The 13,683-nt window shown below is 39.5% G+C and overlaps 1 protein-coding gene across 1 annotated transcript in view; it reads right to left on the bottom strand.

Annotated features, from left to right (window-relative positions):
• Positions 1-634: 634 nt before the first annotated feature.
• prps1b (phosphoribosyl pyrophosphate synthetase 1B) overlaps positions 635-13,683 on the bottom strand; it is a 54,492-nt gene continuing 41,443 nt past the window's right edge. The window contains exons 5-7 of the mRNA XM_060832741.1: positions 11,838-12,011; positions 9,217-9,376; positions 635-3,274 (exon numbers count right to left, since the gene is read on the bottom strand). Of these exons, the coding sequence (XP_060688724.1) occupies positions 3,182-3,274; positions 9,217-9,376; positions 11,838-12,011 (427 nt within the window). The 3' untranslated portion in view covers positions 635-3,181. The remainder of the gene's footprint in view (positions 3,275-9,216; positions 9,377-11,837; positions 12,012-13,683) is intronic.

Below are 13,683 nucleotides of genomic sequence, written 5' to 3'. Positions count from 1 at the left end.
AAGGAATTTGCCATCCTTACCTGGTCTGGCTAACGTGACACCAAACCTACAGAAATGTGGTTGACTCAGGGCAATTAAGAATGGGCAAGTGTTGGTCTTGCCAGCTATACTCACATCCCACGAACAAATAAAAAAAATTATCTACTGCACCTGTGTACCAGCTTTCTGCTTAGTGCCCTATGTTTCTCTGTGTTGCAGCTTTCTGCAGTCTACTCTATTTAGATAATACTCTCTTGTTCTCCCATCCAAGCTGAACAACTCCACATTTTGCACATTATACTCCATTTTCCAAAATATTAAAGTAATAATTGAATTGTAAGCAACTCAGGACACATGAACTCTTGCCCTAGGAATTGGCTGACGGCACAAAGACACATCAAGAATACAAGACTCAGGCATACTTTTGTCTAAAGATATCTTCCATGAATAGTAATCTAACAAGCCTTAATTTGATAACTCAAACTACTAAATGAGAATTTAGACAAGGTATTGGATGGGAACCGCTGCCCAGGAAATTATATCTCAAAAAGTTGCATGAGCGAGAGAGAAGAAAAAGTTTCAAAAAAAGTAAATTACAACATTATGGCAATGAACACAGTTGAAATCAGAACACTTGCATGACAAATATCACGTTTATTGGAGCACATGATTGGACAAACGTAAGCTCTTCAGCTTTTATCCATACTGTAGAAAACAACCTAAAAACGGAGTAACAATTGCAGACTTGAATATGTGGAAATTGTCCCAATATAACTGTACAGGGTTTAACACCAAATTTATTGAGATAGCCTTAAAAAAAAATCAATATTTTTACGCTCAGATCATGACATATGTGTGGGTTGTATATGTATATAAGGCAACTCCAGTCCAATGTTCAACCAAAGAACCCAAAAGCTATACATAGCTCGTGTGAGATAATATAGCTCTATACAGCACTAGATCAGACTTTCCACGCATTACCACTCTGAAACCAAAGAGACAATTCAGAATAGCTTGAGCTAGTCCAAAAGGGACAAAAGTGGGGTCAGTTGGGAGCCAAGTCCAGAGTGAGCAACAATATCATCCAGATTATTGAATCATGCATAGGGACAACCCTTCCCTATCCCTTTCTGTGATTTAGAGTCTCGTTTCAACAAATTAGTATATAAACTATGAATGTGATCCTTGTGTGCGCAAATATAGAAAATATTTCAATGTCTTGCTTATATTCACAATAGGGAAATGGTATCCACTTCATCTAAAACAGTAAACACAAGTTTCACTGAGTTTTAGAAATACAATTTTTGCACAATTTTATCTAGCAATCCCAACTCAATGACGTCACAACATAAGGTGTGCAACGTAGACAAAGCTGAGACTTTCCACATATTCCCCATGACTTGCCTGCGTGCCAACTGGTTAAAATAATCCCATTGTATGTGCTCTGGGCAACTGCAAAGTGGCTTAAAAGGAGTCTTGTTTCACATTAGAATTGAACAGTAGGTAAATCAAAATGTTTATATCCTTGGTTGGAACTTAGTCCCCAAGTGTGCAAGCCAGCATTTTAACACTCCCAAAAACGTTTTCAATTATGCGACATTTACAAAATGGCATCTACAATCCTAAGTCATTTGATGGTGTTGAACAAACAGCAACATCCCTAACAGAACCAGCATTCCAACAGAAACTATGTCTGTAAATTATTTTTATAAGGCTTCAATGTATTGACTATGCCTGGCCTTGTTAAGCAAAGACACCTGATAACCTATGAAAAGTTCATTCTACAGCTTCATTACCTATAGATTTCCAATATATTTAGAGGTTAAGGAAAGGTTAATTTCAGCTGACAATCTCCTCAGGTTTCAAATTTGCAAGTGACAAGAGTTGCAGAATAGTTGCGGTTTTCAAAATTCTGCACATGTCCATCTTATTAAACTGATCAAGTGTCCTTAAAAAAAAGTTTCCAAGATACTCTCAAGCAAGATTTCACTCAAATGAGTTCTTCAAAGTTACAATACTACTAAAAAATATGCACCAGCATTATAGTTTACTGTCAAACTAGGGGCAAAATCAATTTGCTACTCTTCTGGCTTATGTGCAAGCAACTGGACAGATTTAGTGTCTTTCTATCCCATTACAAAAATACAGAACAAAATTACTCAGAGTTGCAAACTACATGAAGTCACAACTATTGTTCTTAAATATATGGCTCATATATGTGTACACAGAATAAGAAATAAATCAAGTAAATCAAATTGCAACACTGACTAAATTTATATTGGTTTATCCAAGTTATTTGAATTTGATGGAAACAAAATACAATTCTCCACTTGTTTCCTATAAAAAAAAGTTCATTTGGTTTTAAATAAAACTATTTTAGATCCAGGTTTAAGGGCGGATATACTGCCTGAATGAGCTATATTCATTACGGTTCCAATTAATTTAAAGTTTCTTGGCATGTCAACTGAATTGTCTTCTTGCTGACTATGAAAAGAGCTCAATCCAAACCAATTACAACTCAGGAGGAACATATCACTACCATGCATTACTGGAATTATTCATAACTATTAAATTACTGTACATTTAATAAGGCATAAAACAGCATAAAACCAAGACAAAAATAATTTGTCCATTCTCTAGCAGTATACAGTTGAGCTGTTTCAGGCGGAAAATATACAGAATTTGATTAAATGTGCTGTTGCAATGATAGAAACAAATTTTACAATATGAAAAAGCAGGGAATAAAAATGATTTAATACATTAATTTCCCTAGCACACCATCTCTATTCCAGTTTTGCCAAAATATTTGTAAGCACCTAGTAACAACCTGCTCTGAGTAAAACAGCGGTAAGCTTACACTGTTGCAGACTTGTAGCAATCAATATTGCAATACATAGAGTACAGAAAAAAAATTAGGCATGATTTTTTAAAAAGGTAAATACCAGATATATAGCCCTACATAAAGAAAAGTGTTGTTAAGTTTTATACATATCAAACCCAATTGTAGCTGCTGCTTTTAATTGGAAACATCTAACATACTGAAATGTCTAATCAATTTCAGTTCAGATAGAAGTGTACCACAATGTGAAGCAGAAGCAAAGAATACTTTTTAACCTTTTGGTATGGCAGGTGCAACAGAAGGACTCATGGAAAAGAAACAATTTGGTAAAATAGCATGTACTGCAACAGCAGTGCATAGACACTACAATGGAACATGGCTGAACAGATAAGAGACAGATTCTCCATTGTGAGTTCTTCGAATTGCTTCAGCAAGGATCATGGAGATATCAATAACCTAATAGAAGGAAACAAAATGATGATTCAACATGAGTTGTGTATTGGAATACAGACAGATCAGTTTCTACTTTAGTCATACTACAACTTATGTGAGAAACCAGAAACAAGTATTATGTTAACTGAAGTACAACTCGGATGAACTGCATTAGTTTGACAATTTGAGAATGAATCAGGGGTAAATACACAACATTAAGCTTTACATTACAATTGATGTCATCTACATCATGAAATTATACTGCACTCATTGTAGCTAGTAATACATCCTCACAATAATAAAATAAATTCAAATTTTACAGGATAGGTCAAGCCATTTGGCCCACGATACCCATGCTAGCTTTCGGAGCGCTGCCCACGTAATCCTGTTCAATGTCCTTTTTCTAACATTTCAAATTTTTCTCAAAGTTGCTACCTGCTGCTTTACAAACTGTTGTGGAATTAGGTAGGGAAGGCTAGGCATAGAAACAAACTGAGCAGAAATTGGTGACAATATCTCTAATAGCTGAGGGCCATGGTCTGAAATGTCGTCCCCAATATTTTCTCTTCCAAAATATTCCTTTGAACCATTTCCTTTAAAACATGGAATAGTCCACTGAATGCTTAAATGGAAATTCACACATCCATAATACTTGGAACAGAGTTACATTAGGGCCTTATCCTGGATGAAGCAACTGCGGTAAGCTCCATCCTGAAACAAAGGCTCAATCTTGTGAAAGTAGAATACATTGAGACAAAGTGATATTTCATTCTGAAAACTATTTCAGGACAATTACCATATACAATAAGACAAAGCTTAAATCTTGGCATCCAACCTTCAATAATAGATTGAAGTAGATTAGGAAGCATGTGATACATAAAACGTACAGCACAGAAACAAGATCACGTCAGTGTTACAATCAGAGTCAAAAACTGTGCCACACCTTTTGACTGATATCACCAGCATCTACAGTCCTCACTTTCTCCTAGAGCATGGGCATAGGGTATAAGCAGGCAGAAAAAGAATTAAGTTGAGTTTTATGAGCATGACTCAGATCAGATAAAAACTTACAGTTAACAATGAGGTGCTGGAGGCAAGGATAATGGGTGAACAAGATGGAAAAGCAGTCACTGTGTCGAGCCATTTAACAAGATGAGGTAGCATTCAGTTTGTAACGTCAGCAAGGTGAAAAGTATCTACTGTATGAATCCAGTGAACAAAGTTAAGGACATTGATTGTAGAACAGTAAAGGGTTTGGTCTCTGCTAAGATACTCGTTGATTGTTATGATCACCCAATAAATAGGTATGTTGCCTAATCTGGATGCTCCTCCCTGTAAAATGATTATATAGTTCATTGAGAAACCCTGTTCCAGAGAAGACCATGAACTCCTGTCCCTATGCACAAAGGCAATCGTTCTCTCTCCCTCCAGGGGCCAGAATAAAGATGAAAGTGGTAAAACTATACTGTCTCTGAGCATTTTGCTTCGAATGAGGGGGGAAACAGGACGACAACATTCAGTCAAGTTTGTTCCCATCCACTCTCATTTATCAGCACCTCTCTCTAATGCTTCCTCCATCATATTCTTACCTAATTTCCCCTTCAATATATTTACACGATTTACTTCAACCATTCCTATAGAGCAGGCTTCACATTCACCATTGTGTGAAAAAGGCTTATGAATTTAGTGTATGATTTCTTGGTGACTCGCATCAATAGCCTCTAGTTTTTGCTCTTCCCTATAAATAAAAGCACTGTGGATCTTAATTTTCACCATGATGGAGAGGGTCCCTCTTCTCAGGTGAACTTACCAGAGTTCAAATCCACACACTGCCACTACATCATGCACATCAAACTACAGATAGGGAGACTTGACAGTCAAGTTCATTCTCACCTCTTTTGCTAGGATTCCTTAATAACACAGAGTTAGTCTCAATGGTAATCACTCTTGCCTGTTTTCAAATTTAGCTGTTTTGTCATTTTTTGATCCAAGACGGTAATGAAATCATGTGCCAAATAGCTCTGGCAGAACCAAAACAGAGCCAATCATTTTGGTTGAGCAAGTAGCACTTGATTGTATGATCAAAACCACCTTAAAAATAACAGACAGTGGACTGACTGGGTGCTGACTGGTCAGACTATACTTGTCTCACTGTAGGATCATAGCGACCAGGACAATTTTCTGCATTGTCATCTAGATACCAATACTGTAGGTATATTGGAACAGCTTGGCCAAGTCTGTAGCTTGTTCGGAAGCACAATGCTTCAATACCGTAGGTAAAACACTGCAAAGGTTTTGGGCCCTGACAATATTAAATGACTGCAACTGTTTCTTGATATTATATGCAGCAAATTGATTTGGCTGAAGACTGGCTTCTGTGATGCTGGGGACCTCAGCAGGAAGCTGAAATGAATCATCCACATGCACATCTGGCTAAAGACGATTACAAATGCTTCAACCCATTAGGCAAGAAAGGAGACCTGCACACATTATAGGAAGTCCACTTCCTCTGCCCATTGATACAAAGGGTAGTTGAAATCTACTATTATTTAATATTCTTTTACTCAATTCCTTCATTTGTCTGCATATCTATTCCTCAACTTCACTTCAACCATTGGTGTTACTGATCCGTTGTCTATGTTCCGCAAATTCTATTTTAGTTTTGTTTGTGGCATCACGTTATTCCAAATAGAGATATGCCACTTTCAGGTTTTCCCTCTCTTTCGTAAATATCTTATTTCCTGCAATGTTTAATTCCTAGATCTGATTCTTCTGCAGCACTCAGTCTCAGCATAATCTTGTCATTTACTCTAGTTCTTCTCAGTGCTACTTAACTCTCCCAATTTAATGCTATTTACAAGCTTAGGAAACGTTAGCATTTAAAATATAAATTGCTCAAGCAGTTTTTTTTTCCCACTTCAGTATTGGATTCTATAAATAGTTGCTTATCCTAAGCAGTTCTTTCTTTATTTCAAAAGCCAATACAATATAGAACATAGAACAAAGAAAAATACAGCGCAGTACAGGCCCTTTGGCCCTTGATGTTGCGCCGATCCAAGCCCACCTAACCTACACTAGCCCACTATCCTCCATATGCTTATCCAATGCCCATTTAAATGCCCATAAAGAGGGAGAGTCCACCACTGCTACTGGCAGGGCATTCCATGAACTCACGACTTGCTGAGTAAAGAATCTACCCTTAACATCTGTCCTATACCTACCTCCCCTTAATTTAAAGCTATGCCCCCTCGTTATAGCTGACTCCATACGTGGAAAAAGGTTCTCATTGTCAACCCTATCTAAACCCCTAATCATCTTGTACACCTCTATCAAGTCACTCCTAAACCTTCTTTTCTCCAATGAAAATAGCCCCAAGTGCCTCAGCCTTTCCTCATACGATCTTCCTACTATACCAGGCAACATCCTGGTAAACCTCCTCTGCACCCGTTCCAGTGCTTCCACATCCTTCCTATAGTATGGCGACCAAAACTGCACACAATACTCCAGATGTGGCCGCATCAGAGTCTTATACAATTGCAACATGACCTCAGGACTCCGGAACTCAATTCTTCTACCAATAAAAGCCAGTACGCCATATGCCTTCTTCACAGCACTATTTACCTGGGTGGCAACTTTCAGAGATCTGTGTACATGGACACCAAGATCCCTCTGCTCATCCACACGACCAAGTATCAGACCATTAGCCCAGTATGCTATCTTCTTGTTACTCTTACCAAAGTGAATCTCTTCACACTTAGCTACATTGAACTCCATCTGCCACCTTTCTGCCCAGCTCTGCAGCTTATCTATATCCTACTGTAACCTGCCACATCCGTCCTCACTGTCGACAACTCCACCGACTTTCGTATGATCCACAAACTTGCTCACCCAACCTTCCAGCCCCTCCTCCAGATCATTTATAAAAAAGACAAATAGTAACGGTCCCAAAACAGATCCTTGCGGAACACTGCTAGTAACTGCACTCCAAGATGAACCTTTACCATCAACTACTACCCTGTCTTCCTCCAGCCAGCCAATTCCTAATCCAAACCTCTAACGCACCCTCAATGCCATACCTCCATATTTTTTGCAGTAGCCTACCATGGGGAACTTTATCAAACGCCTTACTAAAATCCAGATACACCACATCTACCGCTTTATCCCCGTCCACCTCCTTAGTCACCTTCTCAAAGAATTCAATAAGATTTGTGAGGCACGACCTGCCCTTCACAAAACCATGCTGGCTATCCTTGATCACGTTATTCCTATCCAGATGTTCATAAATCCTATCCCTTACAATTCTCTCTAAGACTTTGCCCAAAACAGAAGTGAGACTCACCGGCCTATTGTTACTAGGGTTATCCCTACTCCCTTTCTTGAACAAGGTAACCACATTTGCTATCCTCCAGTCTTCTGGCACTATTCCTGTAGACAACGAGGACATAAAAATCAAGGCCAATGGCTCTGCAATCTCCTCCCTTGCTTCCCAGAGAATCCTAGGATAAATGCGGTCAGGCCCAGGGGACTTATCTATTTTCACCCTTTCCAGAATTTCCAACACCTCTTCCCTACATACCTCAAAGCCATCCATTCTAATTAATTGTGACTCAATATTCACATCAGCAACAATGTCCTGTTCCTGAGTGAATACTGACGAAAAGTATTCATTCAGTGTCTCCCCAATCTCTTCAGCCTCCACACGCAACTTCCCACTACTATCCTTGACTGGACCTATTCCTACCCTAGTCATTCTTTTATTCCTGACATACCTATAGAAAGCCTTTTGGTTTTCCCTAATCCTACCAACCAAGGACTTCTCATGTCCCCTCCTTGCTGCTCTTAGCTCTCTCTTTAGATCCTCCCTGGCTACCTTATAACTCTCAATCGCCCCGATTGAACCTTCACACCTCATCTTTACATAGGCCGCCCTCTTCCCTTTAACAAGGGATTCCAATTCCTTATTAAACCACGGCTCCCTCACACAACCCTTTCCTCCCTGCCTGACAGGTACATACTTATCAAGGACACTCAATAGTTGTTCCTTAAACAAGCTCCACGTATCGATTGTGTCCTTCCCTACCTTTCCAAGCCACGCATCCTAAGTCCTGCCTCACCGCATCATAATTTCCCTGCCCCCAGCTATAACTCTTGCCCTGTAGTGCACACTTATCCCTCTCCATCACTAGAGTAAAAGTCACTGAATTGTGGTCACTGTCCCCAAGGTGCTCATCTACCTCTAATTCTAACACCTGGCCTGGTTCGTTACCCAGAACCAAATCCAGTATGGCCTCACCTTTTGTTGGCCTGTCTACACATTGTGTCAGGAAACCCTCCTGCACACATTGGACAAACACCGACCCATCTAACGTACTCGAGCTATAGCTTTCTCAGTCAATATCTGGAAAGTTAAAGTCCCCCATAACAACCACCCTATTACTTTCACTCTTCTCCTGAATCATCCTCGCAATCCTTTCTTCTACGTCTCTAGGACTATTAGGAGGCCTGTAGAAAACTCCTAACAGGGTGACCTCACCTTTCCTATTTCTAACTCAGCCCAAACTACCTCAGATGGCGAGTCTTCATCCATTGTCCTTTCCACCGCTGTAATACTATCCTTGACAAGCAATGCCACACCTCCCCCTCTTTTACCCCCACCTCTGACCCTACTAAAACATTTAACCCCTGGAACCTCCAACTACCCCTGTAGTGCCTCTGGTTCCTCTCCTTGATAGTTGATAACCACTCTCCCCACAGCAAATAAAGAGAGGAAAATACTCAGCCATGTAAACTAGAATATTTCCATAGATACATGCTACTATTGGCTAAAAACCATACAGAGAATGAATGGAAAATACGCATCAAACTCTATTTCAAGGGAAGCTCTAAGGGAAGTACCGAGGAAATTTTCTCTTGATACTGCATCAGAGTTTCCCCTCTGTTGTATAAATAATTCATTCTTAACATACCTGTATTTTGGGACAGTGCTTCATCTTATCCTCCTGAGGTATTGTGTTGGTGACCACTACTGCTTCAAAACAGGCGTTGTTGATACGGGAGATAGCAGGACCGGAGAAGATTCCGTGTGTGAGGATAGCATAGACTTTGGTTGCTCCAGCAGAAAGTAGCCTATAATGCACAAATGAATCAATTCAAAAACTAAGCTCCTCCCCTCTCACCAACTGCAGCATTTCATTTCTAACTTTTGATGCGTCAATAACTGCTTGGGAAAACATGCACAATTACAAATTAAACAGAACAGCGGTGAGTTCAATTAAGTTACTCATTACTTTTAAAACAAGCTAATCAATGGTCTATGCTCCTCTCCTCCTTCGCAAACCAAAGCATCTCAAATCTGAGTTTTACAGATCAGTCTTAAGCAAGAACATTGAAATTAAGTTCAACTGATAGTATTGGGAGCAAAACAAGAGTCTGCTTTTTGAGGAAGATCGTCAGAAATTGGCCATATTTTGCTTCCCAGAATTCCAAAGGATTTTGGAATCAGATTTTTAAAAACTTCAAAATGTAACGGTGCAATGAATGCACCAATTAAGAGATGGCAAAGGCAAATTAGACTACATAATGGGTCCATGTCAACCAAAGACTTAAAGACCTTGCCTTGACCACGCTGTAGATTTATAAACAGTATATGCAAACCAACAAATTCTAGGATGCGTGGCTGTGCACCTTAATAACACTAATAGTAAAAGTACTTTAGTTACAGTGAAGATCATTCTTGTTAATGACAGTAAAACAGAATATTTCTCAACAAAATACTTTCATGTTGTATGTTGCATTAAAAAATAGGACAGCAACATAAGAGGTTAACTGCAGATGGAATTGATCATTGGCTTACATGGGAAAGTACTCCAGAATAATCAACATGGTGGATGCAGTTTGGAAGTCAAAGGAATCATTCTTATGAGTACTGATTTTATTGAAGGGAATAGAATATTAATGTTTGTAAATTAGCAGTAGTACAAGAAAACCTAAAAGAATAATGAAAATGTACAGACCTTGACTGTTTTCTCCACTTCATGGTCAGATCAGATCTTCAAGTATAAAAAAGGTATAGGCTCACCTACCTACAGTACCTTATTTGCAAATCTACTGCTATGCAAGTTAGATGGAGAGCTCAAAACAATATTTGAAGTGCTGATATGGCAAATCCTCCAAATTTCAGTCAAAGAAAGTTGCCCACTGCAAGCATATTAATCTGTTGTACACATCTTCAAATATTGGCCTGATTTTATGATGGGAGAAAAGTTCATTTCCCCTAATTTCCCCTCCTGCCACCTTATTCCAGTTCCAAGCTGCCAGCTCAGCACCTGCCAATCTTCTTTCCTACCTATCCACTCCATGCTCCTCTCCGACCTATCACCTTCCCCCCCCCCCCACCCCCATCGACCTATTGCACTCTTAGCTACGTTCTCCCCAACCCCACCCCTTCTCATTTATCTCTCCACCACAAAGGCTCCCAGCCTCATTCCTGATGAATGGCTTTTGCCCGAAACATCGATTTTCCTGCTCCTCGGATGCTACCTGACCTGCTGTGTTTTCCAGCACCACTCTAATTCTGACTCTGATTTTATGACATCCAGTCATTATTCCAGCATAGATGGAAGTTGTGCATGTGGCCCATGTGAATTCCCATTGTAACACACTCGGAAGGAATTGCCTGGGAAATTGAGGATTCCATTAAGCAGTTCACAAATCCTCTGAAAGGCTCCATTTAAAAGCAGATAATTCAGACGGTTCTGACAAAATTAAGCAAATAGTTACTCTTGAAATTTGCTATTCAGCAGGCTCCATTCTTACCTCTCAGGCACACAAGTACACCTCTCCCAGGTCTTGATGCAACAACCCATCCCCTGGCCCCTGGATGTGAACAGACTCCCAGCTCATCCACAACACTGGACCTGGCCACCAGACTGTACCGGACAAGATCAAAGATCACTTTCCTGCCCCTGGAACAATCCCAACTCCAATGGCTGAATTGCACCCAACCCAACTTGCTATACCACTCTGCCGGACCTAACCCAACTCCACAGTCCCTACCCTACCCCAGACCTAATTTCTACAAGCCAACCAGACCTAACTTAAACAATGCATATTTTATCTAGCCCCCTGCCAACTTGGCATCTTACACTTTCCACAGCTGGCACTTACCTTAAGAAATTACATTTAACATCAGCTGTCAAGACCCTTAAATTTCAGAATATGACAGCTGAGTCTTTTCAAAAGGGGGCATGGCTTGTCAGAATTGAAATATGAGTTCATAGTTTTGAAGAAGCCCTGATCAGAATCTTCTCCCAGAAATTTCATAGAAAAAGGCTGAAGTGGCAATCAGCAGAATATCTGTCTCATTAATAATCACAACAGAAGTGCTGGAACGTAGATCACTAGATTACAATAATTAGAGATGGAAAACCTTGGCAGTCTTTGTTAACACTGCTACAAAACAGAAACAAATTTAGGTGAGATTGGTATTGTGAGTGTGATAAACACATTTAAAAAAGGGAGTTTGTTTTCTTTAAAGGTGAGGTTGCTACAGAGGTGTTCTTTCAGGTTCTATAATTGAGCGACTCACTTGTCTGCAGCATGGCAAATTGTACCACAAGTATCGGCCATATCATCAACAAGGATTGCTACTCGATCCTTTACGTCACCAACCAGAACCATTCGGTCAACTTCATTGGCTTTTTTACGCTCCTTATGAATCAGTGCAAAATCTACATTCAGCCGATCAGCAATAGATGTAACTCTAAAAACAAAAAGCAGAAAACAGAAATAAATTTGATGTGCATGTACTCTGTCTTGCTTAATGACTGTACATGTGTAAATAATGAAGAACTATGAACACTGCACTATTATGGCTCTTTTAGCCAGCATTTAATTCCTTATTGTCATAACAATTAATAATGAATTTTGGTGTAACTTAGGAATGGTTTGAAGGAAAAACTGAAGTCATGCAACAGGACTGTAAATTTAATACAGACTTCCTCACTAACAAATCAGGCTTGATGACTCTGCTAGGTTTAGAATTCGGGCTCACATTTCACACTACTCAACAAATTATTTTAGTACAAAATGCATGAAACAAAGATGCCAAATTTATTTATTATTTGATATAAAGAAAATGAGCAGCAATATTAAAATATGAGAAAACAAATTCAGTTAGCAGTCAGAATTTAAATACACAGGTTTGTTATGGCTAAAATTAAAAAGGCCTCAGCCCTGGCTGATTTGAAACTGCAAATTTGAAAGGAAGAATACAGAAAACTGTAGGTTAATCAGTCTTATATCTACAACTGGGAATGTGCTACGATCCATTATTTTAAAAAATAGTGGTTTGCTTGTACAGTAGTTGAGCATTGCAGTAAAAGACATTTTGTCCAAGTATTTTGTGATGCACCTATCACAACATTTTGCAAAAATAATAATTCAAGGGGTAAACCAAAACTTGCACTGCATGAGAGAAGATTGCCGAATGGTTGGCCAGCGAACTCGGATTTGTAGAGACATTGTCAAGGTGAATGCGTCAATATGACTCTATGATCAGGACACTGCCCTGAGAAATGGACCAGTGAATGATTATCATCCATTTTGCAGAGTTGAAACAGGTGCAGTGTGTACGTGCTCATTTTGTTGACAAAGACAAGGTCCTGTGTATAAACATATGTAGCTTCCAGCACACAGGTGCACCCCACAGAAACTTCATTTTTGGAGTCTGAGTTATTGCTTCCACTGTATCTGAGTAAGTGTGACAAGTATTGTTTTGCATGGTATACAGAGAGTGCGGGGAGGGGGGTGGCAGAGAGTGGGGAGGGGGTGGCAGAGAGAGGTCAAAGTTAACATTTAAGAGGCGTATTTAAAAGTCTGATAACACTGGGGAAGAAACAGTTTTTGAATCTATTTGTATATATTTTCAATCTTTTACAACGTCTGCACGATGGAAGAAGGTGGAAGAGAGTATAAGCTGGATGGGAGGAAGTCTTTGATTATGCTGGTTGCTTTCCCGAGGCAGAAGTACATTTGGATGGAGTCAATGGATGGAAGTGTGTTTGCACGACGGACTGGGCTGCCTTCACAACTCTCCATAGTATACTTCCACTGTTTGTAGGTGTAATTGTATGTACTCTCCAACACCATCCCTTCAACTGCTTCCAACAAGCAAAGTAGCATGGATTGAAGATTCAGCAATCAGAAACCTTCCTATTCTGAAGAAGGGTCACTCAACCCGAAACAGTAACTGATTCTCTCCACAGATGCTATCAGACCTGCTGAATATTCTGTCATAAGTCATTAATCAGTGGAAATCACTTCTATAGTGGTCTAGATGAATGAATATTTATTAAGGCCGAGATAGAGAGATTGTTGACTGACAAAGAACTCAAAGGATGTGGAGTTAAGGCCACAATCAGATGAGTTATAAT

Source organism: Hemiscyllium ocellatum, chromosome 11, assembly GCF_020745735.1.
Source record: "Hemiscyllium ocellatum isolate sHemOce1 chromosome 11, sHemOce1.pat.X.cur, whole genome shotgun sequence".
In the NCBI taxonomy this organism is placed as follows: domain Eukaryota; kingdom Metazoa; phylum Chordata; class Chondrichthyes; order Orectolobiformes; family Hemiscylliidae; genus Hemiscyllium; species Hemiscyllium ocellatum.
Note: the sequence above shows the minus strand (reverse complement) of the source record. Positions and strands in the feature narration are given on the sequence as shown.